This window comes from Triturus cristatus, chromosome 10 (assembly GCF_964204655.1).
Source record: "Triturus cristatus chromosome 10, aTriCri1.1, whole genome shotgun sequence".
NCBI classification, from domain to species: domain Eukaryota; kingdom Metazoa; phylum Chordata; class Amphibia; order Caudata; family Salamandridae; genus Triturus; species Triturus cristatus.
In genome coordinates, this window is record NC_140593.1 from 816,693,062 (window position 1) to 816,718,835 (window position 25,774).

The following is a 25,774-nucleotide window of genomic DNA, read 5'->3' on the forward strand; positions in this document are numbered from 1 at the left end:
CCACCAGGTTTTAAAGTGGAGAAGGATATGATAAGTCGCATTTCCACCTGTCTCTGTCTTAATTCCCTGTTTCCTTCTTTTGGTAATAAACTTCAATTTACTTTCATCATAATTGTGACATTCCTTGAAGCGGTAATTACGGCTGCAGAGGGTATGTCCCCTCTTCTTTTCTGATGGCCATATACGTCCCATATTATGTTGTTGTAATTGCCTGATCGTGCATAATCCCACATTGACAAAACACTATATAAATAACAAAAGTACTTCTACAACTATTAAATAGCCTAATGAAAAAATATTTACCATTACCACAATTCTTATTACTTTTATTCATGTTCAATTCACAAATACTGAAATTGCCACACTTGTAAAATCATAATGTTGGCAACCAGTCTGTTGTGCTTCCTCAACAGAGTAGTAGTACAAAGACCTAATTATTTTATCGCTAAGATTTTCTGCTCTTAGAAATATTAGATATGAAGAGATTCAATTATTCAATGTATTATCTGCTTGTAGAAAGTATTATTGTTTTTTTACACAATTTACTACTTGGTTAAGAATATTGTGTTAGCAGTTTAATAATGATGTCAGGTTTTGAGTCTGTAGGTATACAATTAGGATTATTAGATTCAAATAAATTCAATTTATGTCTTGAATCTGCATTATTCATAGCTTTATTAAGAGTTTTATCAATGTAACCATGTTCTTCCCTTCAGTTCAACTGTTGTATTATGATACTGGCGGTCGGAACTAATCTGTCAGATGCAAGACCGCCAGCACAGCCAGAATCATAGATCCTGATGGTGCAGTGGTTGGAGCAGTGTCCTACAATTGCAGCGTGCTGAGGCAGGCACCGCCACCGGGACTATAATATCCCTTTCCGACAGCCTTTTCATGGTGGAAACCCCGCCATGAAAAGGTTGTTGGAGAGGGATATGGGTTGGGGGGGGGGCAACAGAAGGACCCGTGCCAATGTACGCCACTGAAACGTGGCCCTGGGGGCACATACAGAGCCCCCACTCATCTCAATGCACTGTATACCATGCACGACCTGGAGTATGGCATATGGTGCAGGGATGTGCTCAAGGCACTGCACCACAGTGGCATCTGCTGCAGCCCTTCTACATGGCAGAGCCATGCTGCCATGGTGGGACCGTCGTCGACTTTCCGACCACCAGCCCGGTGGTCATATCCTGATACAGCAGTGGGACTGCCACAGGCTCATTGGGCAGTCTCCCAACTGCCGCATTAGCAGCCGGCAGTCCGACCGTCGGGCATTGTCATGATGCCCTACGTTGGGTGGTATGACTTTTCTTAAGAATGATATGGATAGACTAAAATTTGTACCGAAATTATTGTCTACAAAAATAATATTGTCCTTGGGTATAGTACAGTGACCTAAAGTCTCCATGGTTTATGTTTTCGAATATTGAAGCATTTCAAACAGTGGCTAAACCAACCCAAATAATCAAAAGATCATTAATGTATCTAATGCATGATTGGCCAGAATAATTATGTTTGTTGTAGCTAGTATGGTAGCAGGAACATAAGATCTGACTAATAACTGAAATTGAACAGAGGATCAGGGACACCTGTAGAGAAAAACATTTTGATATTCATGTCAAATGCAAAGCATGCATTTGGAGTCACAAGTAAGTAGTGCTCTAGGCTAATGAGCAAAAATGGAAGTTGTTGGAGGAAAGGAAAGTAATATAATTAGCTCAGATCATTCAATCAGGAGAAGTATTGTTTAATGGTCTCAAATCAGATAGTCCTTTACTAAAATCTAGAATTATACAGCTTTGCATGGATCATTAAAGGATTTCCTGAAGAGTAGAAGATCTTTAATAACATAACGTCCAGCAGAGGAGGTAAACTGAAAACTACACTAATTTATGAATTGGTCCAAGCACATAGTCTACAATTGTTAATTAAATGTACAATTGATTGGGAAACCAATCTGACAATTATAATCTCTGTGAACATATGAAGTGCAATTCTTAGAGTAAATGGTAATGTGTTACCTTGACTAATGCAGCAAAGAAATTGCTATATGGTGTTCTGTTAGTATGCATGAATTTGAAATAAATTATTATAAATGCAATAAATGAAAAAGGGGAAAGATTCTCCTAGTCATTCGCCTATGATATTTCCTACTGTAACTGAGGTATGAAATTAAATTCTGTGGATAATACAAAAGGTCACAGAGTACACATTAACACGTTAACAATTTATTTAGCATAACTAGAGGCCCTTTTCATATGTATAAAGCTCAAACCTAGCTAGAGAGCCAATGAGCTCTAGACATTAATGAAGGGTAGTAGTAGATGAGACAAGATTGTGTACATCAAGTGGGGAGTTAGACATTTTGGATTATAAATATTATATAAGGTGGTTTGACACAACTTTACAGGCTCTTTCTACTATAGTAGTCTTCTCCCTTGTAGCTACGTCCCAGTTATGCTGATTCCCCCAAAATTCAAATGGAAGATGAAGATATAAAGAAGGTCTATTGTAATTGAATTTTTATATGTAAACCCCCATGCAGCCCCTGTAGCTACGGTTACGCTCTACAAATTCCATAAATCAATACAAAAAATTATAAATAAATATTTTCACAATTACTTTACATTACTAATAATTATATTAAAGTCATTGTTAGTAATGAAGGGTTAGCTTTAAATATGATGATAGGACCTGTTGTAGGCTTTGTATAATTTACGAGATTTAATTTTCCCTTCTGGTATTAGGTTCAAACATGTTAATATAACATTCTTGTTGAAGAAAGGTTTCTAACCGGTTACAAAAAGTAATGGCAATAATTTATAACATATGATATTTTCATTGAACATATAAAAATAGCTCAATTCTTTTGTGAGAAGGATAGAGTTACACAAAACTCAATATGCAACTGAAGGAATGCAGGGTGGTAAAAATGCCATTATGTGACTGGATTGGGAAATGCAAATACTCACTTGGGATTGGAGGACTGTGGCGGCCAGTATGAGGTGTTGCAGAGCGTGCTCTTTCTGGAATGTTCCTCGTAGGAGGACGTGGTGTCTTCTTCACTAAAATACAAATACATTGTGTTCAGCATCATGGCAAATTGCAGCTGGTCATGACCACTGGTGTGTCCACTTCGACCGGGTCATATTTTACAATGGCCTTATGTGGCTATTTTCAGTGGTGTAATATCTACTAAGGCCAGAGTCAGTGTAGGGATGTTTTCTACGTGGTCACAGACACAGGTCTATCTGTTCACCTCAGGATCAACGTGAGAACTTGTTTGCGTTTTAGTGTGGAATATCGGGATACAAGAATATCAGAATATCATAGCCAAAATATCGAGGACCAAAATATCAAAGAGGTAAAAAAAAAAAATATATATATATGTATGTGTGTGTGAGTATAGATGTACTGTTCTTAACTCCACATCTACGTACGTATGTGCAAAAATGCCTACATGTGGCATTCAGAATATGAACCCAGGTGATGGTACACGTGCTCAAGGTGAACATGAAAATCCCGCTTAGTGATTACATAGCTTTGTTTCCTTAGTGTCACTTGTGTTTTCATTCCCATGTGCTCAGCTAGGGGTGTAATGGCTCCCATGGGCAGAGTGGGTGTAGTGATGGTTTGCATGGGTTTCTAGTCTCTAGTGTATCTGTATGCATGGAAATCTGGCCATTAATGTGACAAATCCTATGTAATTACGGTCAGTGGTATGATGGGTTCTATTAGAAAATACTTAATAGGGCTATTTCTCCCATTTAGTCTTGGTAAGCAGCACATCTACACCCATGACTTACAGGTTACATGTCCTTTGTAAGAAGAGCTTTAGGAGAGCACAAAAGAAACTGTAGGAATGCTAAGCCACCTATATATAGGAAAGACATCTATTATTATTTAGTGATGTTTAAGTATTATAATGTATATTTTTACAGATAACATTAATATAATAATACAGAAATGTGTTCTAATAAACCTTATGATATGTCATGCTCACAGACAATCTATAGAATTGTTTCTAATGCTTTTCTGATATCTTTTTTTCTGGCTTAACTGTTAACACTAATTTTGTAACCCGGATCTTTTCATATTATTTTAATTTTAGTGTATGTTTCACTTAGTGTACTAGATCAGAATGAAATTGCAGGGGCTGGGACAATTTTCTCTCTCCATCAGAGGAATGATGGACATTTGAAAATGGCAGAAATTAGAACATGGTAAACCAATGATGAAAACTTGATTTTCCCACGCAATTTGCAGAACAATTAAGGAAAACCTATTAGATGATATTAAGAAATGACCAAGTACAGGTTGGACGAAGTGACACAAAAAACAGCTGTTTACCTAGAGAGGGTTTGTTAGGTCTCGCCTAGCGATGCAGCGCATGCGCTGCTCGCCCTGGCGAGATCTATTGTCGTCAGTTTCTCTGCCGAAGGGGGACAGGAAATGTGCACGCGTACGGACAGGAGATGTACACTCCGTACACGTGCACATCTCCTGTTCCCGCATAGGGCTGACTTTTCAACACAGCGCGCGCATGGCACGCTTTCACTTTCCCTCCCTCCCCCCTAGCAATTCTTGTTTTTCTAACACCCGCATCTACGTTTATAGGTACGTTAATATCCGCAAAAGCTAAGGGCATCAAAATATGCAGGAGTATTTTATTATGAAGAAAATTACTTTGTTTTACTTTAATTTGAAAAATACGCATCTGTGCTCGATTTGTGAGCTCTGTATACAATGTATAGATTATATTAACTGCATTTGTACAAACGAGATGTAAGAAGTGGTTAAATTAGCTTCGATTAGTAATGTGTGAGCTGCCACACTCCGCCAGCCCGCAAGTCATTGGCAGGTACGTGAACACTATTTGTTTCGATCAGAAAATATGCACAGTAAAGATTTTCAATATAGGCATATTAGGAATATGTCATTATTCAGTCAGTCAGTCAGTCAAAATACTTTATTTCGATAAATAAATATCATAAAAAGACATAGGAACAATATAGTAAACTTTCACACAATCAACAATTCATAATTACTAAAAAGGAACTTAATTAAAAATAGTTAAAAAAGAGGTCAGTTAAATAAAACAATCTAAAAACATCACTTGCATATTACATTTATATCACTTAATTTCATAGAGGGTCCATTTCATAAGAACAATAGAAAATTCAGCCATTTATAAAACCATGTTAGTTAAATTATTGGACAACTTCCTCTTTTTAATCCTGACAGCACCCACTAGAAAATTAGCCACATGAAACATAATCCTAGGAATCTGCAATAGCTGTAAAAACAGAAGAGCGGGCTTGACCTGTATGAACCCAGCCTCCTTTAGAATCGGCAACAAATATTTCTTTCTTGGTGCCGTGTAATGATCACAAAACATCAGAAAATGCAGTGTGTTCTGGGTCGAAAAATTGTCACATTTACACGGCATTGCATTTTCGGGAATACACCAAGTAGGAAAATGACCAAGGGATAGATGGATCAAATTGAACCGGAAACGGGTTAAGAGAAATCGGTGAAAAGGTTGGTTTACAATAGTTAAGTATAATTCTGGGCCTACATGTGTGTTCAAGATAATGCTAGCCCGCACCGAAGATTTCTCAAGTTCTACTTGTTCCCTTTCTGAGCTTAACAAGTCTCCCATCATACCTTTAATCAAACCAATATCTTTAACAGTTATCGATTCCGGGGAAGAAAAGAGGTCTAGTCTCCCTAATTTGTCAAAGCATTTTTTAATGTAAACTAGCCACGCTATTTTGTTTACTCTATCAAGCCGCAGGCAGTCTTTTAGGATGATATGATTAAGGGGAATTTCTTGGTTCAGCCAGGTTTTTAACCAAGCCAAAACAGGGGCCACTCTAGTCAAATCTGAAATATAGCCTACACCAAGTTCAGTGTGAACAATATAAGTTGAGGTAGACTGTGGTACTGAGAGAACAGATCTTAAAAATTTGTTCTCCGTAACTGTAGACTATCCGTGGGACAGTTACCCCAAATCGCACTTCCATATGTGGCAACAGCAAGACATTTTGCTTTGTAGATTTTACGCAGCGTTAATATTGGCCTTGCTCCCAATTTTTTTATAAATCCCTGAAGTGCAGAAGATGATCTAGAAAGGGAGATGTTTCTATTTTTTATCTAGGGGCCCCAAGTGCCTCTCTCGTCAAAAGTGATCCCCAGGTATGGAAAAGTGGGTACTCTACACAGCTCTTGTTTCCCACAGGTAAAAGTTTTTGAGAGCTTGTTCTTATTACCTTGCCCATTATCATAATTTGGGATTTTTTAACATTAATCTTGAGGTCCAAAGAACCCATGAATACCTCAAAAGCGTCCAATAATCGTTGGAGGCCAACACCAGTACGGGAAAGCAGGACGGCATCGTCCGCGTATAGGAGAACTGGAATACCAAGTTCACTTATACGTGGGATGTCAAGGGTTGCATCTTTTAATGTAGATTCCAAGGCATTTATATAAACGGTGAATAGGAGGGGTGCCAAGGTCAAAGGCTGACGAGAGGTCCATGAACCCCAGGTACATGGACCCCTCCTTGGCCCTCGTATATTTTTCTACTAGTAAATGCAGGTTAAGGCTTTGGTCAATTGTGCTCCTAATAGCTCTAAAGCCGTACTGAACATCTGATAGGACCCCTTTCTCTATTAGCCAATCGTTCAGTTTTGTTAAAATAACCCGGCCCATTATTTTCACCGATGAATCAATCAGTGAAATATGTCTGTAACAGGATGGGTCTTGCCTGTTACCCTTTTTAAAAACGGGTATAATTATGGATTTTTTCCAGGAGTCCGGGCTTTTGGCATTTGAGAGGGCATTAAAAACATTACATAGGACTATCGACCAAAATTTCGGTGCACTTTTCAAGACGTCACCCGGTACCCCGTCTGGGCCTGGAGCTTTGTTCTTCAGGGTCAGGTCTATGGCCCTTTCCACATTTGCTGCCGCAAAAATAACAGCGTCCTCAGCGGTGCAGAAATCCCCAACCTCAGCTTCTACAGTACCATCAAAGGTGGAAGCATTACTAGTTTCTGTATATATCTGACTAAAATGTGTGATCCAGCCCTCGTCAGAAATATTTGCCTCTAGAGGGGTGTTTGACTCGTCAGAAAAGAGAGGCTGATTTATTGTTTTCCAGAATAGGCCACTGTTTTTTAGAGTTTCTGGTTCAAGAAGTTGGGCCAAAGCGTTATCTTTCAGGTCCCTCTTTCTTTCTAGGATAGTTTTTTTGTACGCCATCCTTGCACTAACTATATATGCATGATTTTTAGGAGTTGCTTTCAATGCTTTTACTAGTACTCCATGTGCTTTTGAGCATTTCTTATCGAACCATTTTTTGCCCACTAGCGACTTCTGCCTGGAGTTGTTCTGGAGACTACGGTTAATTTCCATGCAGATATTATCAAATGCTACTATAACCTCTTTAGAATCTGTACTTGTCGCTAGACATGTTGAGACTTCATCCTCTACTTTGGATAGAACCTCTTGAAGAAAAATTTCGGGGACTATTTTTGTCCATTTCAGCCTACGATTCTGGTCTTTTACCGTAAGGTTCAAGCCCCCTCTAACTTTTACTGTTTTAAAAGAAATCAATTCTGTGTTTTTCAGTACAAGTAAAACAGGATTGTGATCACTAAAAACTGACACCTCTGTATAATAATTTAACACATTATTTAAAAAAGAAGAAGACACAAAAATGTAATCTATAATAGTACCAATATCTCTTCCCTTAAACGTAGAGGACCTATTATGTCCATCCCCGCAACCTGACTCATATAAGTTCCATCTTGCAAGAAAAATTTCAAGATACTCTTCACGCCTAGTATGTTCCAAATGGACAGATGAGGAAAGGGGAGGACCTTCATCATCCCGACTACTGCATGGTAGGGAGCATAGGTGTATATTAAAGTCCCCTAGTACTATTAATTCAAAAGTATTTACATTAACACTATAGACTGACAAAAATGTATCCAGTACATCCAAATTTTGACTGGTACACTCGTTAGCTTGTGAGTTATAAAAATTAACAAAAAGAATCTTGGCCTTATCTTGGGTAGAGAGTTCAACAATCAGGCAATTTTCAGAACCCGAAGAACACTGAGTTAATGTCCCTTTAATGTCCAATTTAAATAGACTTAACAGACCCCCTTTTGATCTTCCTGCCACGCTACTAATAGCTGGGTTGCAAAAATGACTATAGCCATCCAGGGAGAAGCTGTTCGTATGGTCCCAAGTCTCTTGAAGGGCAATGATATCAAAAGATTTTAATGTCATTACCCATTCATCAATCCCAATTTTATTCTTTAAACCAGCGATGTTCCATGTGGCTATCTTGAGGGACAATGCTGGTAACTGGGTAGAACTCCCCAAGGCATCAGGCAATCAATCATTTTCCTCCAGAGATGATAAAGCAGTTTAGCGGTTATAAAGAGGTAGAGTGTTATCAAACTGCCTATTATCTAACTGAAAACAGTGTCGATCCCCACTGTTTTGAAGCCGAGATCTATGCACAGATACATTCGGAACACAACCAACCAACCCCCTTCCGTGGCCATTTAAAGAATACCTTTGCTGATGGCACGATCGATATTGGGTATTATCCAGATGGTTATAAAAAAAGCCAAGGGGTCTAACACAAACCGAATTTTCCAAGGTTGGCAAGGAGGCAGCTCTAAGGAGGACTGTTGCCACATGTTGTGGATATTTAAAATTTATAATAATGCAGTCCCCTGTTGTGTTTTTTCTACCATTGCCAATCCAACTAACTCTACGCATAAATAATATATCATCTGCGAAGGCACACGGAAAACCACAATTCCGATTCAGCCAGGCAAGTGTTTTATTTTTTAGGGCATCATAAGTTTCTAGCCTAGGATCAGTCAGACAAGAGTCAACCTCCGGAACATTTGTTAATACCACAGTGTATGGAACACACTCCGGTGGGAGATTGACAAAGTTTAGCCTCCTAGGTCTACTCCTCCCGGCAGTATCTACCCCTGCTAAATTATCCTGGCTGCTTTTATTAACTATTTGTGGTTGTACTGATGTTTGTGCTATTGCCGTACCCGCTAGAGATATGTTCGGAGGTGGAATATTCAGTGCGATAGCAGCTAAGGGAGCCTGAGCGATAGGCCCTATGCAACTGACCCTGTTGCTATCTGAAGTGTGTGCTACGGGACCCACTATATTATCGCGCATGGTACCAGATGAACCAGGATGAGGGCTTGACAGGATGGTAGACTGGGTCATACAGGAGTCTAGAAGACCTTCCAATCTTGTGACCCTTTGGTCCACTAGTTCTAACTTAGCCACCAGAGGTCTAATCAGTACCTCTAACTTAGACTCAAGGATGGTTGCCAAAAGGTCAATCTGGGCAGGATGCAGGATATTTCCCTCGACATTATTTATGGGCTCAGTAGAAACTCCACTGTTGAGTGATGTTGAACCTGCCTTTTTAGTCTTTCGAACCACCACCCTCTTGGCAGGTACCTTCCTACAAGCACGCACCACTCTCCGTGCGGGAGATTGAGTTAATTGAGTTAATGAGAGCCTTGGTGACGGTGACGGTGTCGGGCTTTGACTTGGGGAAGGTTCAATGAAAATAGCCCGCTCTTCCGTGGATACAGCATTAATTATGTCAACATTATTGGAATTATCCAGGCCACTATGGGGCAATGGTGAGGTAGGTGAACGCTGCCTTGTAGGTGACATTTCTGGGCTAACCCTGCTTAGTGATAGTCTCCTATCCTTATTAATCTTGCTAACTACCTTAACTAGATAGTTGTCCATTGTCCTTGTATCATTACTTGCCACTAGTTTGGTGGACCTAAGTTTGGACATAATAGGACAAGAAAAAACTAACTAACCTATGAATTGTACCACAGTTGCTTATCTAGTAATAGCAGAAAACTATGATGTTAATAGAGCCAACAAAACATAATATACACATAAAATACACAATAGCCAATATTAAAAGTGATGAATTACTAAACGTCGGGGATCCGAGGTCTGCGAGCCAGAGTCCGTGGCCCTGCCCTGCCTCCTCCTGCCCCGGATGGCCACAGACGGCCCGCCCTCTGCCCGGGCTCAGCCCGGCGCCGCCCGCGCGCGTCCCGCGACGCGGAGGGAGCTACAGATTATGAAGCGACTCCGGGCGCGCAGGCAGCCGGAAGGGGGCGTGGCGGTGAGGGATCACGGGAGCTGTAGTCTCCCCCAACATCGGCCTGCGGTGTCGTTTAGGCGGCGGGGGAGACGAACAGCGTGGGTGCCCCGTCCAAAGTTCGCTGCTCAGGAGCCCAAAAGAATGTTTGGCCGGTAAGAGCTGGAGCAAAACAGGTGCAAATCAAGCAAACACCCCCCCGCTCCACCGAGGGAGCTGCAGATTATGAAGCGCCTCCGGGCGCGCAGGCAGCCGGAAGGGGGCGTGGCGGTGAGGGATCACGAGAGCTGTAGTCTCCCCCAACAGCGGCCTGCGGTGTCGTTTAGGCGGCGGGGGAGACGAACAGTGTGGGTGCCCCGTCCAAAGTTCGCTGCTCAGGAGCCCAAAAGAATGTTTGGCCGGTAAGAGCTGGAGCAAAACAGGTGCAAATCAAGCAAACACCCCCCCGCTCCACCGAGGGAGCTGCAGATTATGAAGCGCCTCCAGGCGCGCAGGAAGCCGGAAGGGGGCGTGGCAGTGAGGGATCACGGGAGCTGTAGTCTCCCCCAACAGCGGCCTGCAGTGTCGTTTAGTCGGCGGGGGAGACGAACAGCGTGGGTGCCCCGTCCAAAGTTCGCTGCTCAGGAGCCCAAAAGAATGTTTGGCCGGTAAGAGCTGGAGCAAAACAGGTGCAAATCAAGCAAACACCCCCCCGCTCCACCGAGGGAACTGCAGATTATGAAGCGCCTCCGGGCGCGCAGGCAGCCGGAAGGGTGCGTGGCGGTGAGGGATCACGGGAGCTGTAGTCTCCCCCAACAGCGGCCTGCGGTGTGGTTTAGGCGGCGGGGGAAACGAACAGCGTGGGTGCCCCGTCCAAAGTTCGCTGCTCAGGAGCCCAAAAGAATGTTTGGCCGGTAAGAGCTGGAGCAAAACAGGTGCAAATCAAGCAAACACCCCCCCGCTCCACCGAGGGAGCTGCAGATTATGAAGCGCCTCCGGGCGCGCAGGCAGCCGGAAGGGGGCGTGGCGGTGAGGGATCACGGGAGCTGTAGTCTCCCCCAACAGCGGCCTGCGGTGTCGTTTAGGCGGCGGGGGAGACGAACAGCGTGGGTGCCCCGTCCAAAGTTCGCTGCTCAGGAGCCCAAAAGAATGTTTGGCCGGTAAGAGCTGGAGCAAAACAGGTGCAAATCAAGCAAATTCTTATATTCGGTAGGTGGCACTAGTGTACCATAAAAACTGCTTCCTACTGATTGCAGCTTCGGGAGAAGGAGGAAGAGAACAGACAAACAGCGGATCTTTTTAGAGAAAACTGTCCATATGAGGCCCTTCGATTAAACGTAGTGCTTCTTGTCCACAATAATATACGACTTCCTTAGAGCCCTGTTTTAATTTATATCAAGCATACAGCTCTTTATGATTCCTATCAAGGCAATCCACTCCAGCCCTTTATCAATACTCGGACCCATGCTGCTGAAACAGGCTATATTTTCATTTCTTTCTTTCCCAACTTAGATCAGTGTAGCAAACGTGTAGCTTATTTGCATTAGTTCATCAGCTTTTGAGGGGATAAACGGTAGTATTTCTCTTCTACTCTATAAGCATACATCTGGGTATGTGTATTGGGCACTACCATAATAGCTTGATAAATACTGAAAAATTCTTCTTGTTTTAGACAATACTCAGGGTCCTCCAAACGCCAAGTCAGAGAAATAAGCACTGGCAAATGCAACATGTTTGGCTATTTACAGCGGAAAGCTTTAGCGTGGGTTAGTTAAAAGTTGTGTCAGGTCTTTAGTTGTTCTAAACTTGTGTGGCAGTGTAGATTTTGCGCCCAGTCAGATATTTTTGGGTGTTCCTACTTATCTTTGGTGTTCATGATAAAATGACACCATGCTGTAAACGCACACGGACAAGGAGGCTAAAGTCCATCATAATGCAGCAATAGGCACTAGATGCTTCCCAAAGAAATCAGCACTAATAGGACTGCCATAAAGTTTGATTTCTAATTGTCTATACTCAACTGCTGGTTTTCTATTTAATTAATGTTCCCCTCTTCATTCAGGAGAATAATTACCAAGGCAAAGGCAGACCTAGCCAACACGTGATTTGAGAATGTTTGCTTTATGCACCTAGTGGAATATGCTATTTGCAGCCACTGTTGAGAGTGGGGAGGGGCCAAGATTTATGAGGAAAAGCGTCAAAGGGCGCAACGATGTCAATCATCCTTCAACAATGTTAATAGCACAGAATATACTGCATGTTCGTCTGATTTAAAATAAGTTAAACCAGAATATAAGAGGTTAATTTGTTCAAGGTAAAACGCAACCACAATGAAGGTGCCTTGCAGCTTTTGGGGTGTGTTAGATCCGGGTAATATGCGGTTCGAACCAGTAAACATTGGCTGCTGCATTGTGAGGGAATAAACTGTTTACTGTACTGTGGTAATATCGGATGTGGCCCTTTGTACTCCTGTAATGTACGACTACATCAGTAAGCACACTTACTCTAAATAACGTTATTGAAACACTTATTTTCACTGCTATAATAAATATATAGTACATGTTCACATACATACTTCGAGGTTGGAAGTTTTTATTGCACAACACAGTGGTATTTAGAAAAAATATTAAACATATCACAGGGACTCGTGAAATATGGCTTTCATCTCCATGGCCGTTCCAAATAATTCTGGTGATATTTACTGTTTCATCTAATCACAGAACGCAGGACAGTCTATGATTTCACTTACAGAGCAAACAAATGAAATTATTTTTCACGCCAAACATGCCAGTCAAAAACTGCAGTTAAACGTAGCAGAGCATTTCACAACAACTGAGTTATAAATGTTTTTCTCCATAAAATGATAACGTGTCTAAGATCCCTGACCTTTGTGCATGACAAAATAATCAGTAACCTTTCTTCCACACATGCCGGCCGGCGGCAGTGACGTGTGTACTCTGCGCCGAGCGTGCTCGAGTGAGTAATGCGCAAGAAATGCCCGTGAACAATCATGAACTCGAGTGGTGCTTCAAGGGCCGTCCATTCGAAAAGAAAGATCCGGAACATTTAAGCCGGCATCCCGTAAGTGCTGTGAATGGCGGCAGCCATTGCAAAATAAAAACAAGCATTTGCAATGCAACAGGTCTCGCATTTACGCGAGTTTAAGCTATTGGCTTTGTAAATGAAAATGCCGTTTATTTATGTTTCAAAAACAAAAATAAAAGCCATTGTTATTTGCAATGTCAATAGCTCAGACTCGCGTAAATGCGAGACCTATTGCATTGCAAATGCTTGTCTTATTAGGAAGGACCGAATGAGAAACAAGATATGCGTTCACCCGAGGGGCAAAAATCCCACAGTGTGATTGAATCAATTGCTGGGAGTGCTTTACCAATCTGTGATGTGCTGAAATGAGGTGCATTGTCATCTGATCACAAACATATAATTTTGCTCTTTTATACCACACTTTCATTTCTCTCTTCATCAGCCTATTCCCATTGTATTCCCTCTTCCTTCTTCTCGATTGCTTTGATTTTACTAGTACAATCATTAGTGTCCTGCCATTTTATTGTTTTATGCTTTTTTCCCTTTAACATGCACACAAACACTGGATTCCAGACTGGTCCAGCAAGCTTTTCCTCAGCAATTGCTCTCCTGCGCTGCGAGATGGCGCCATGTTGCTTCAGCCACGGCTTTGCCATCGGACACGAGGACCGAGGTGTATATTAGGCACCAACTGGCATGCTGGTGTCAAGTCTAGAACTTTTCTCACGCTCTATCCAGGCATGCTCAGAGGAACCAATATTGCAACAACAACAACAATAAATACAACACATAACATGTTTGCAAATCTTGGTATCTTAGTAGTCACACCACTAACTCACCAGAGGTTTGAGGGAGGGTAGTGAGGTATCTGCGGGGGGGAGATTATGTATGCGACAGAAATATTGCTACCAAAGGTAAGTCATGTTTTCTTCTAATAGACACATCTTACCACGGATTCCTCACTCTGGGCCTCATGTAGGTGGCCTGGCATTTACCACTTCATAAATACCGAATCATACCGATTCGGTATTTATGAAGTGGTAAATGCTATGTAGGTATTTATGCGGTAAAAATTACCGATTTGTAGAAATTCGGTAATTACCGAATCGGTATTTACCGATTCGGTAATGAGGCATACCTTCCCATTGATGGGAAGGTATGCCTCATTACCGATTCGGTAAATACCGATTCGGTAATGGGGGGAGCACATGCAAGGGTGGCAGGGTGTCACATTGACACCCTGTTGCACCCCTGATTCGGCCATGTGTGCACATGTCGCGCACATACATGCCCTAAGGGCATGTATGTCTGCCACATTGCACACTTAAACGTGCACAAAAATGCTTTTTTACACCTATTCGTTATTTACCACCAACCTTTAGTTGGTGGTAAATAACGAATCCCCACACCCACCACACACTCCCCCTACATCTCATTTCATGATTCGGTATTTACCGAATCGGTAAAATTACCGATTCGGCAATTTTACCGATTCGGTAAATACCGAATCATGAAATGATCCCCCTACATCTCAAAAGCCTAAATACCGGTCGGTAACGGTATATTTACCGAAAATCGGCCGTTACCGACCGGTATTAGGCTTCCTACATGAGGCCCTCTATGAATGAGTCTCAAAGCAATATCTCACTAAGGAGTATTGCCAATTAGCCAGACAAGTCATGCAACAGAGCTTGAGGAAAGTACCCATTACTGCATACCTTTGACGTATAGCAATAGTGCATGTCAAAAGTATGCAACAAGGACCACGTAGCCCAGGTGATGTCGGCAACCGTTATGCCTCTGGACATAGCCATGGGGAAGCCATGGCACTAGTGGAGTAGATACAAATGCTCTCTGGAGGGTCTTCTTTGGCCAAGGCATAGCACATTTTGATACAGAGGATGCCCCAATGGGAAATTGTGCATTCATCCACTGCCTTGCCCTTCTTAATTTCGAGAATCCCATAAAGAGCTGATTATTCACTCAGTTTTGACAAGTGTGGGTGATGTAGTAAGATAGGTCACATCCAAGGTGCACTATATGCAGAAACACCTACACCTTTGTTGGATGTGGAGTAGGGTAGAAAGACAGATGGGTACAGACTGAGCCATATGAAATGCAGAAACCACTTTGGGTAATAATGATGGGCAGGTGCAAAGAACCAACGTATCTGGATAAAGAACTGTAAAAGGTGGACAAAGTGATAAAACCTGAAGTTCTCTGATCCTACTCACTGATTTTAAATTGGACAACTGTGCATCGACATGGACGAGGATGCCATCATGAAAGGCATCATCAGATTCAAATCCCACTGAGTAATAATAAATGGAGTGAAAATAGACAAGTAAAGCAAACCTTTCAGAACCTCTCCACTAGTGGTAATCTAAACATGAAAGGTTGATCAGATAGACACATGAAGACAGACAGAGCCACCAGAGAATGCTTAAATATAGCCACCGTAAACTCTTGCTGTGCAAGGAACAATGCAAATTTCAAGATAGGTGAGATTTGAAGGTCACCTATACAGAAAGGAGCGCTTATTCATAATGTTCACAAGCTAATTGCTTCAATGTTCGTATCCTTCAAGAAAAGTCCATAGGCAGTCTTTAATGAACAACCAATTTGTGTTTTATTTAAAAATCTTCCAATTATTGCATCTAGAAACCATTACAAAGGACAATCCAGCCAACGCGTTTCGTCCACATTGGACATCCTCAGGGCTCCAGTTTCCATACTCTTTGAAGACTCCGTAAGACCTGTTAAGGCTTTATCCATTCATCCCCTTATTGAAGGTCTATCTGAGATTTGGTGCGTTCACGTCCAATGCAGCATCGTTTTTGGCCGGTGCGATAATTCCTGCCAAGGTGTTGGTGCCTTCTAAATTGCATCACTGAACAAATTTAGCCCAGTAACCTGCATGGTTGGATTTTGTTGAACCATTCAGAAAGACGTGTATGACTCAGAATTGAAGACACTTCCTGTTCTGGACCGTGGCAAAAGATCCATGAAGGAAGCCCCAATCTGGAAAAGACCAGCTTTGTCACATCGGCGTGGGCCTTCCTCTTGCGGTCCTCCAGTGGGAGGCAGCTGAAAGCACTGCCCTCAAACTGAACCTGCTATGTGAGCCGCTACAAAGTTCCTTTACTACACCCACTTCTACTGTGGACCATGACCCCACTCTGCCTTGTCTGTTGATATAATGAATGGTGATGGTATTGGCCAGCAAAATCTCAATGGTAGTCCCAGAGAAGGAAGGGAAAAGCACCTTCATTGCAAGATGGACCACCCACAGCTCTAGCTCATTTATGTGCAGCAGCTACTCTAACACCGAACAAAGACCTGTGCCATCATTTAAAAAAAAATCTTTATATAGCTTTTTACAAAACTAAACAGCATACAGCATGGTATAGCACAGTGATTTTACATATCCAGTATCATCATACTTTTAAAAACAAAAAAACTTTATTTTAAATTTTTAAAGGAGAACAAAAGACAGCATTTCGGGAAACACAGTACACAGTACACAGTGGTTCGTGTTGGAGAGGACAGACATTAAACCATCATTCACTCCGATGGTCTAGCTCCAGCACCCCCCGGTGCATTGCAGCACACCAAACTGCTGGGGTTAACTACCCCCATCTGGATTCATGTCATCATCCACACTTTCATCCGTATCTAGCGCGAAAATGGACACAGGCATAGCTGAAGATCGACTCGGGGCTAATGTGACAAGGCTCGGGGACAGCCTCTTAAACTTGTCCTGTCAAAGAAACTATTTCAAAAGGTAAAGATACAGGAAGGGTCTCAGACCCCATCCTTCTTGGGGGGCCTAGGAAGTACAGGGAATACAATTCTGTGCCCCTTTCATCCAGACCAGAGGTTTCATCTCCAAGGCCGCTGTGTTCAACAGGGCAAGAACTCCCACCTCCTAAAAAGAGCTGTGTGGCAGATAGCACAATCTGGTGAAAGGTGGTACAACTTGGAGGAAGGGTCAGAAAGAGCAGGGTGAAGCCTTTGCGAATTAGCTGGATGACCCGTTGATCTATTGTGATCGCTTCCCAGTTGACTAATTGCTGGGGGACTCTTTCTCCCACTGGATGATGATGACGTGAGTGGGAAAATTAGAGGTTTGCAGGCAACAGAGTTGACAGAAGGTGGTGGAGACCGCATCTGCTCATGCCGCTTTTGTTTTTGTTCCCTAGATCCATCTTTGCCCCGAACTGAGTGGTATAGCTGTGAGGATGCCTGAACAGGCTGAGAAGGTTATCTCTTCAGGTAATACACTCCTCAGAGTAGCCACAAAATCTCCTATATTGTTTGTGAATTCTATATGCTGAGGAGGCTAGGCCCATAGGAGGAATTGTTTTTTCCCTCAAATAACTGGACGGTCCTGAATATAGTTTGGACAACCAAGGAGAATCCGAGAAGCAGCCATACCTTCCAATTCGGCTTGACAGCTATACTCACAGATTGAGCAATGGTGTCGCCACAGATCAGGTCGCAGTTCGAGATCTGTTTGGATGCATCCACTCTGTCACTGACCAGGTTCTTAACGGGTATTTCATATGGTTTGGCAGGCTGATCGTTTACATTTCGCCAATTCACAGAGATCTAGAAAACATCATCCCACGAGGCAGGTGGCATTAGCAGTTCAGAGTACCAAGCTGCCAGAAACAAAGAATTTACTGCCAATAGTGTTACGTTTCTTCAAATTCCTATCAGGAGGTGCCATAGAGAAGATGTTATGATTCTGCTTCAAGGAGGATGTTTGGACAACTAGACTTTCCAGTGATGGGTGAGAGACATATTATTTACTGATGCTCAAATCAGGTTACTCTTTTTATTTAGCTGTGGTTTTCACATACATATTCAAAAACATTTTACTATTACTGTACTGATTCTAATCACTGTGCCTTTAAAGTATGTATATGCAGAGTCTTGTTATTGCTTCCCTGCCATAATGTCCAGGAGACAACATAATCATTTTAGTGGTTGACACAGCACTCAAATCAGTGTAGCTGCCTAACTTGGATAAAGAAGTGCAATAAGCAAAAGACCATAAGTCCTTTCCTACTAAAGGCCTGATTTAGTTCTCGGCAGACGGGTTACTCCACCGCAACGGTGCCGGATATCCTGTCTGCTGAGATATAATGGGATTTTTATTTTGGTGGATGGGATATCCTTTCCCAATGTGAGGGAGTAACGCGTCCGACGAGATCTAAATCAGGCCCTAAGTCTGGAATTCCAGCCTGACATAGATCCATCAAGTTACATCTGTCCTCCATTTTTTAAGGAAATAAAAAATACATTTCTTCAAGGCCCTTGTGGCTTTACAGATAACAAGAATTACTCTCTCAAAGATGCTACGTGAAGATGGACCTAGGCTGATTTGCATATAGGTGGTCTCTCTTTGAAGTGGCAGACTGGGCAAAGAGGGATGGACTGGAATTTGGCCCAAGCAATTGCCAGTGGCTGAGACTAACTACAGGCACTTCACCCATCACCTTCTGGTTTTCCTCAGTCTGATATGCTACGGGCAGCAGGTAACCCGAGATGTGGGTCTTGTGCTCACTGTATCAACGGACTCAAGCAATCCCTTCCTGACAAGGCCTAAATAGGCCAAAAACTGTCTGCGATCGATTGTGCTTCAACTCAGATGGGACCTTGCTTGGCAATTCAGGTTGGTTTGTTCCTATACAGGACCAAGGCTGGTTTGCATATATCTGGTCTGTGTCTGAAGCTGTAGAGTGGGTGAAAAGCTGTGGTTTACCGTAAAGTGAGGGGTCACAGTGGAATGTGATAGGCACTTTGTTTCAGACAGAGTGTAGACCAAGAATACCCATTGCACAACTATCATCATACCCCCTTGTTTGCAAGCTTCACACACTCCAAACCATTCCTATACATGATGCCCTTCTTTCTCTTGCACGCACTCCCCACCGGCGGTATCTACTTCTTGAGTACCTTACCTGTGAAATCTCTTTCTGGCATGGAGTGTCTATTATTTTTAGAGTCAAGCCTTCCCTTGTACAGCACACCATCAACACCGATCACATCTACTTCACTCTAAAAAGAGATGAGGCGTGTTAGTGAGTCTCTAGCACCATGTACCCTCAAGACAAAGTTGCATCACCAATACCACATTTAACAGCTATGGAGTCAAATCATAGCTGATGGAGAGACTACAAGAGAAGGCCAGGGAGGAACAAGAGCCTAAAGAAATGGCAGAATAACAATGATCCTCTCTAATATAATACAGAGAGATGCAGTATCCTGAGGATCAGGGTCCTGGCGAAGTAGATGCAAAAATCTACATTTTTCTCAACACCACTACTGCTAATACTCCTTTTATAAAATGCTGACTTTAAAAAAATATTTTTTTTATAGTTTTATATAGCGCAAATTTGACCCGAAGGTATCAGAGCGCTTTAATTGAGCACCAGTTACGTTACAGATGGACATGTTAATTTGTTAGGCATGGGGAGATTAAGTGATTTTCCCAGAATCACAGGATGTTGAGCGCCCCTGCCGAGACTCGAACCCGGTTCACCAGCTTCGAGGTCGACATCCTCTCGCCCACTATGGTTTCGAGGATTCTGCCCCACTGCATACAATCAAATTGGAGCCTTACATCCCTGAATGTGATCTTTATTTGTTCAGCTCACCTAACTGGTGAATAAACAGGAGTATGTGGTTAGCAACTACGAGATGAAGATGCTTCTTTCCTGAAACACGGTGGGCTCTGATGAATCCTGACGCGTTGCCCCCATATCCTGTGCAGGATTCTGTGCAGGTTATCCTGTAGAGTTGTATGGTGCAGGTGGCATCTCAAGCTAAGATGTTAAGCTGTGTTTAAAGCCGCTGACATGTGGCCGCTGTACGCAGCAGTTGGTAAGTACAGGACACCCAGCCACCCGACACTGGTAACAGTGATATTGGCTGAATGCAATAGACTCGGTCAAGTGCTTTGAGTAAATATTTTTTGAAAACCAACTGAATGACTGTAACATAGAAAGAGCCTCAACCAACTAAAAAGTAAGCAGTTTCTAAGACCTGATATATGACTACAACTCCTGCGCTGATTGCTTTCTGAGTTCTTCACCAGCATATATCAGTCTCACTAGGATGGGTCTCCTTGAGAAAATCAGTGAAATAAAACAGATTGCAGATATGTGATGTAGTAGTGACTATGCTTCAAAAAGCACACCCGCTGTATTTAAAACTTAATTTTAAATCTCGAACAGATATATTTACTATGCAGGTGTATCACAAATTCTTGTGAAGAAAAGCAGTTTGACAACAGATTACTGGTCATCACCTTCAGAGGGAAAGGAAATAATGCATTGATTGGAAGTTCATTTATTTAATAGAACCAAGTCATTAACCCCTTCCCCATCCCTGCCCACCCCGGGAGTTGACTTCATTAAGAAGGCCATCGATTGAATGAGTATGGAAGATGGACAGGCATCTGAACCTGTAATGATGACTACTAGAGAAAGAGAGGAAAATGTATTGGAAAAAGGCATGTAGATTAAACTTTCTGTCATCCCTAAATCCTTTCACATACTTTGGAGCACATTATTCTTCAAGTCTCACATCCATTCACTAGCAGGGAGTAACTCCATAAAAAACCTGAAACCTCACTGGGAGAAAGACGTCTCTCAACTCTACATAATGCTTCTGGGCTACACCCCTACTTAATGAATGTCTGGGGCCCCTGTAGAAAATATTGGCACATAAGTCAAGAAAAAACCTCACATTTTTGTAGTTAATGGATCCAGGGTCTCCGTAGGGATATAATGTTGTAAGATTCTGTGACTTTGAGGGTCGCTTGCCAGGACAACTGGTAGAACATTGCCAGACCCCGCAATGGCGCATTGCCTGGTCAACCACATCAAACATTCGCTCACTAGGGGAGAAAAATAACAAACATTATTAATTTAGCATAGTAAAGCAAGCATATCAGTCTTATCTAAAATTTACAGCCAGTTTGAACATGTATGGTTATGTCACATTCAGCTTTTTTTGAACAATGTAGATAATTATTGATTTAAAACTGGAATTTAATAAAGAACCTGAATAAGATCTGCTTGCAGCATCAAATTACCCCAATATTATCTGCTGCAAGTGTTTGAAGAAACCAACATATTGTTTTCATAATAAATGGTAGGCCAAATATCCATTTATGGAAACCGATATGCACTAGTTGTCCTCGTTTTAACACAAAAATGGATATGAGGCCTTATCCCATTCTCTGCTGGAGCAGGAATTTCTCACATCTACTAAAATCATTGATATCAACATTGATTTTTCAGAAGCCGTGTGACTCCAGTGAGCGAATGCTACAGGCCAGCACCCCACTCCTAAAACTGTTCCAGGTCCAGACTCCAGTGAAGTTTTCCATCTTCCACAAATTTTGCAGATCAATATCTTGGCCACAGTTCTATATCAAATGGTGTGGTCAAGGTTGTAACGTTTACAAATAATTGTTACATTAAACAATTGTCCATGTTTCATGTTCAATAAAGCTAGGTGGATTTCAAAACTATGTCATTCTACAAATGGGGTGCTGGTTCTAAAAGGTTTGGGAAGCACTGCCTTGGAGAATTGGTAGAGGAAAGCAACAATTTTGAATGATATTTGTAATCTAATTTCCTAGCGGCACTATGGAATCAACAGGTTTTCTACAGTCTTACTTACCTAGAAAGTACACTACTTACTAAAGGAAATCATACCAGAATTCTAAAATCTATGGAAGAGATTACCCCAAAACAGGGCCAAAGGCCAAGTTCCCTTATAATATCACACAACTCTGAGGTCATGTGCATTATCCTATTTACATATAGGAATTGAGTCTTTTATTTCTTTATAATACATTGTTATACACCATAACAGTACCTTCAACAACCAAGGCCAAAGAACAAGTTCTGCTATAAAGCAACAGCGCTCTGTGGTAAATTACAACAACTTTGTAAATATAGGAAGTGGGTATTTTATTCCTAATATTACATGGTTATGCACCATCACTGCCCTTCCAATAGTCATTTTACTTCTTGGTCTCTTGTCTCTACTTGTGTAAGACATTGTGTGGTTGCTTGTACATTGAAAAATATCTGGATACTACACAATGAAAATAAATGGGTTGACATGCAGTTTGCCCATTGCAGTGTTGTAGCTTGCAAATTGCAGTAAACATACTGTCTTAAATGTTTCAGCAGCTAAAATAAGTGTGCTTCCAAGGGAAAATATTTAGAAGAATGGGAGCTGAAAAGCTAGTTTCTCTTTTATTAGGTATAGTTTGAAAACTCAGAATCCTAAAACACCTGCTGTTACAAAATTCTTTAAAATATAGAGTGGGCTTTATCTCATTGTTGCATTATATTCAAAAAGTCCTTATTGTCTTCCTTTTTTTCACCACAAAATCTTTTAAAAAACAATATCTTACTTCGGACCTTATTACGAGCTTAGGTGCTATTGATCACACCTCATAAATCACAATACCATGGGGTACGTTATTTATCGGGTGCGATAAATAACACCTATAACGAGTTGGTGGGATATAACATGCAGATTTTGGTGGTTGACTTACCGAAATCCGCATGACATGTTTAATAGTGTATGCTTTCCCCTCTTTAAAGTTTGGCAGTTTTGCCCTGCAAAAATTTAACAAAGGTTGAGGTATTTAACACATCTGACCATTATTGGATGTGTTTAAGACAAATATAGCACATTACAAGCAATGTATTGCGTGCTTTTACAACGCGGTCGTTACAACGACCGCGTTGTTAGTATGAGATACATTTACATCGCAAGTCATTACAACGACTTGCAGTAGGGGAGCGCTGGACTTAGGAATAGTATTATTTACTATTCCTACTCCAGTTTGCGCAAGAGTAGGGAAGGTGTTGGAATTAATTTCCAATATGTCAGCGCCCCCTACAGCAAGTCGTTGTAATGACTTGCGATGTAAATGCATCACGTACTAACAACGCGGTCATTGTATGGACCGCGCTGTAATAGTACTGTGATGTAGTGACAGCGTTGTAAACGCTGTTTCCCGTTTAAGAACTACAAACTCCTAATTCTGACCCATAAACAGGGGTTTACGCACTGCTCAGAATATACTGACCAACTTGTAATCAGGGTATGATCAGGACTCCAAAATGCATGACTGAGACCTATTGGTTTTGCCAGTCCCCGTTTGTTTAAGCAGCAGTTGTAATAATTCTGCTCTATGACCTCCCTTTCACTCCGCCTATTAGGTCTGTCTGTGAAAAATGTGACGCCACAACTCAACTGTAATACATTATCTCGGTAATGTAGCTCTGTCATTTTATAATTACAGGTGAGTAGTGAAAACACAACTAGACTGTGATAGGGATGATGGATACATGGCCACATGGCTGCATGGTTATTACTGACTCCAAGTATTATATATGAAATTATAGCTAGGTTGTAGATTGTTTCCACTGGGGGGTTTTAAAGTGACATCAAATAGACGACTGGAGCAAATGCTCCATCTAATCAAAACAAATACCTGCATCTTGAGATCTGCTCTCTGGGAGTCACTGTTAGCATGGAATTCATTCCTCTGTCCACACAGGCTTGCATAAATGATTGGCTGACAAGAGTGCTGATGACTGCTATCTCAAGAGCTCCACCACAATTTGACCACCTTCCTCGGGTGTCTGGAGACCACAACTCCTATCTCAGAGCAGATTCCCTTATTCATTCTATTTCCAAACAGTAGTGCTATGAATATGTGGTGACTTTTCCATGAAGCCAACCTACAGTTATCAGACAAAGAGACTCTTATATACAAAGCCACTCTTGCTGATACACCTTTAGTGGAGTGTAGCCAGACTTCATTACAGAGGGGGGCTGGCTCGGCTGTGGCTAAATGTAATTGCTGCTGACATCCATCTTGCTATACCTGTTTTGGATACAGAATTTTAAAGGATTTGAGTCCTGGGAACTTTGGCTCATTGAGGTGGAAGTCAGAAGGTACCATTGGAATAAAGGTTGACTTTGTACAATGAATGACCTTATCTTTAGTAAAGTTCATGTGTGGCTCGTATTGGCTTTAAGCTCCCTCATTCTTCAGATTGATGTCCACGCTAACTATCTTTTAAGACACTTATTTTTGGTCTGCCCTTTGTATTGGCTTAAAGCAAATCTTTATCAACTGCAATAAGACTATATTGAGTTCTCATGGAACTATTGTTTTTCTTACTGATGGGTAGGCTTTGATAAATTCTTTGATCTGCCTAGGTGACAACAGTGATGATGTGGCATTTAAGCAATGATAGCAGGACAATGCTGCAAGATGCACCTTAATGGATGTGCTTTTATGCCGATTCAGGAAGTTATAAGAGGCAATGATCTAATTTATGTGGCTGAGCATAGACTAGGTGAAGACTTTCCATAGTACACCAAATGCAGAAATGTGTCCATTTTGCTTTATACTTTTTGTTGGCGAAATACACTGTGATCCGAGCTCGTATCTTTCTGCACTCTTTGAGAACATCTTGATTGGACTATTCATTGTGCTTAGGAGTCAGAATGTCAAGATCAGCGAAAGTGGCACTGGGTGCAGTATATCTGCCTTTTGTGGCATGACAATAGAAATGGACTTGTGCCAGGAGGAATAGGATTGGCAATAAACATTTGAGGAAGATCAGTGTACCAGAACTGTCTGGGTCATGTTGGAGCCACTACTATAATTTAACATTTGTTTCTCTTGATTTTGGCACTTGGCAAATATTCCTCTCCAGTTCACCAAAAAGGCATCTTCCTATTTCCATTTTAGCATTCCAAAGTACTGGCAATTTTGCATTGTCCTTTGCTGCAAACTGACTGAGCTCTTTTTTTTCAAAATCCATAATATTTTGTTGAACATTAAGTGTCTGCCTAATTTTTGTTGAGGCCTGCAACATGTTCTGCTCAGAGTGAAATGCCATCTTGAACTGGCAATATGCATAAAAGCTGGGTATCTGTAGAAAGGGTTAAGGATCACGTACCTCCTTGCTTTTTGATGTAAAACATGGACATTGCTTTGGCGATATGAATGGGAACTGGTGATTGCTGAATCCTAAAAAGGAAGGAGGTGAGGCCTAATTGAATGACTCAGAGCTCTACCGCATTTATGTGAAAGTCAGTGTCTGCTTGGTTTCATAATCCTCTGTGAAAGTTTTTGAAGGTGCTCTCCCCAAACTTTCAGAGATGAGCATGGTTGAAGTGTGAAAGCACGACCGAAAGCCATGTTGACTTTGTTGGTCCACCATGTTAGGGATGACTTTACTTCTGCTGACATTTGTACTTTGTCATCAAAGGTGCCCCAAGACTCAACCCACTGTGTGTCCAAACTCTCTAGCCTTCTGTACCATGGCATTTCACAATCAACAAAATGCACGAGGGCATCATTCCTATTATAGACCTATATGTATGAACTGGTCTATTCAGTGTGCACTGAAATGTTCTGAAAGTATACAGTACATGTAGGATGTGTTTCTGTGACAGGGAGGTCTTCCCCATTCAGATATTTCTAATGGCCCCCAGGAA

General features: G+C 41.8%; 1 protein-coding gene across 1 annotated transcript in view; it reads right to left on the reverse strand.

The window, feature by feature from the left end:
- LOC146790058 (uncharacterized protein C16orf96-like) overlaps positions 1-25,774 on the reverse strand; it is a 346,006-nt gene that overhangs the window by 80,088 nt on the left and 240,144 nt on the right. Inside the window, exons 14-16 of the mRNA XM_085628406.1 lie at positions 20,972-21,122; positions 19,183-19,279; positions 2,976-3,068 (exon numbers count right to left, since the gene is read on the reverse strand). Of these exons, the coding sequence (XP_085484532.1) occupies positions 2,976-3,068; positions 19,183-19,279; positions 20,972-21,122 (341 nt within the window). The remainder of the gene's footprint in view (positions 1-2,975; positions 3,069-19,182; positions 19,280-20,971; positions 21,123-25,774) is intronic.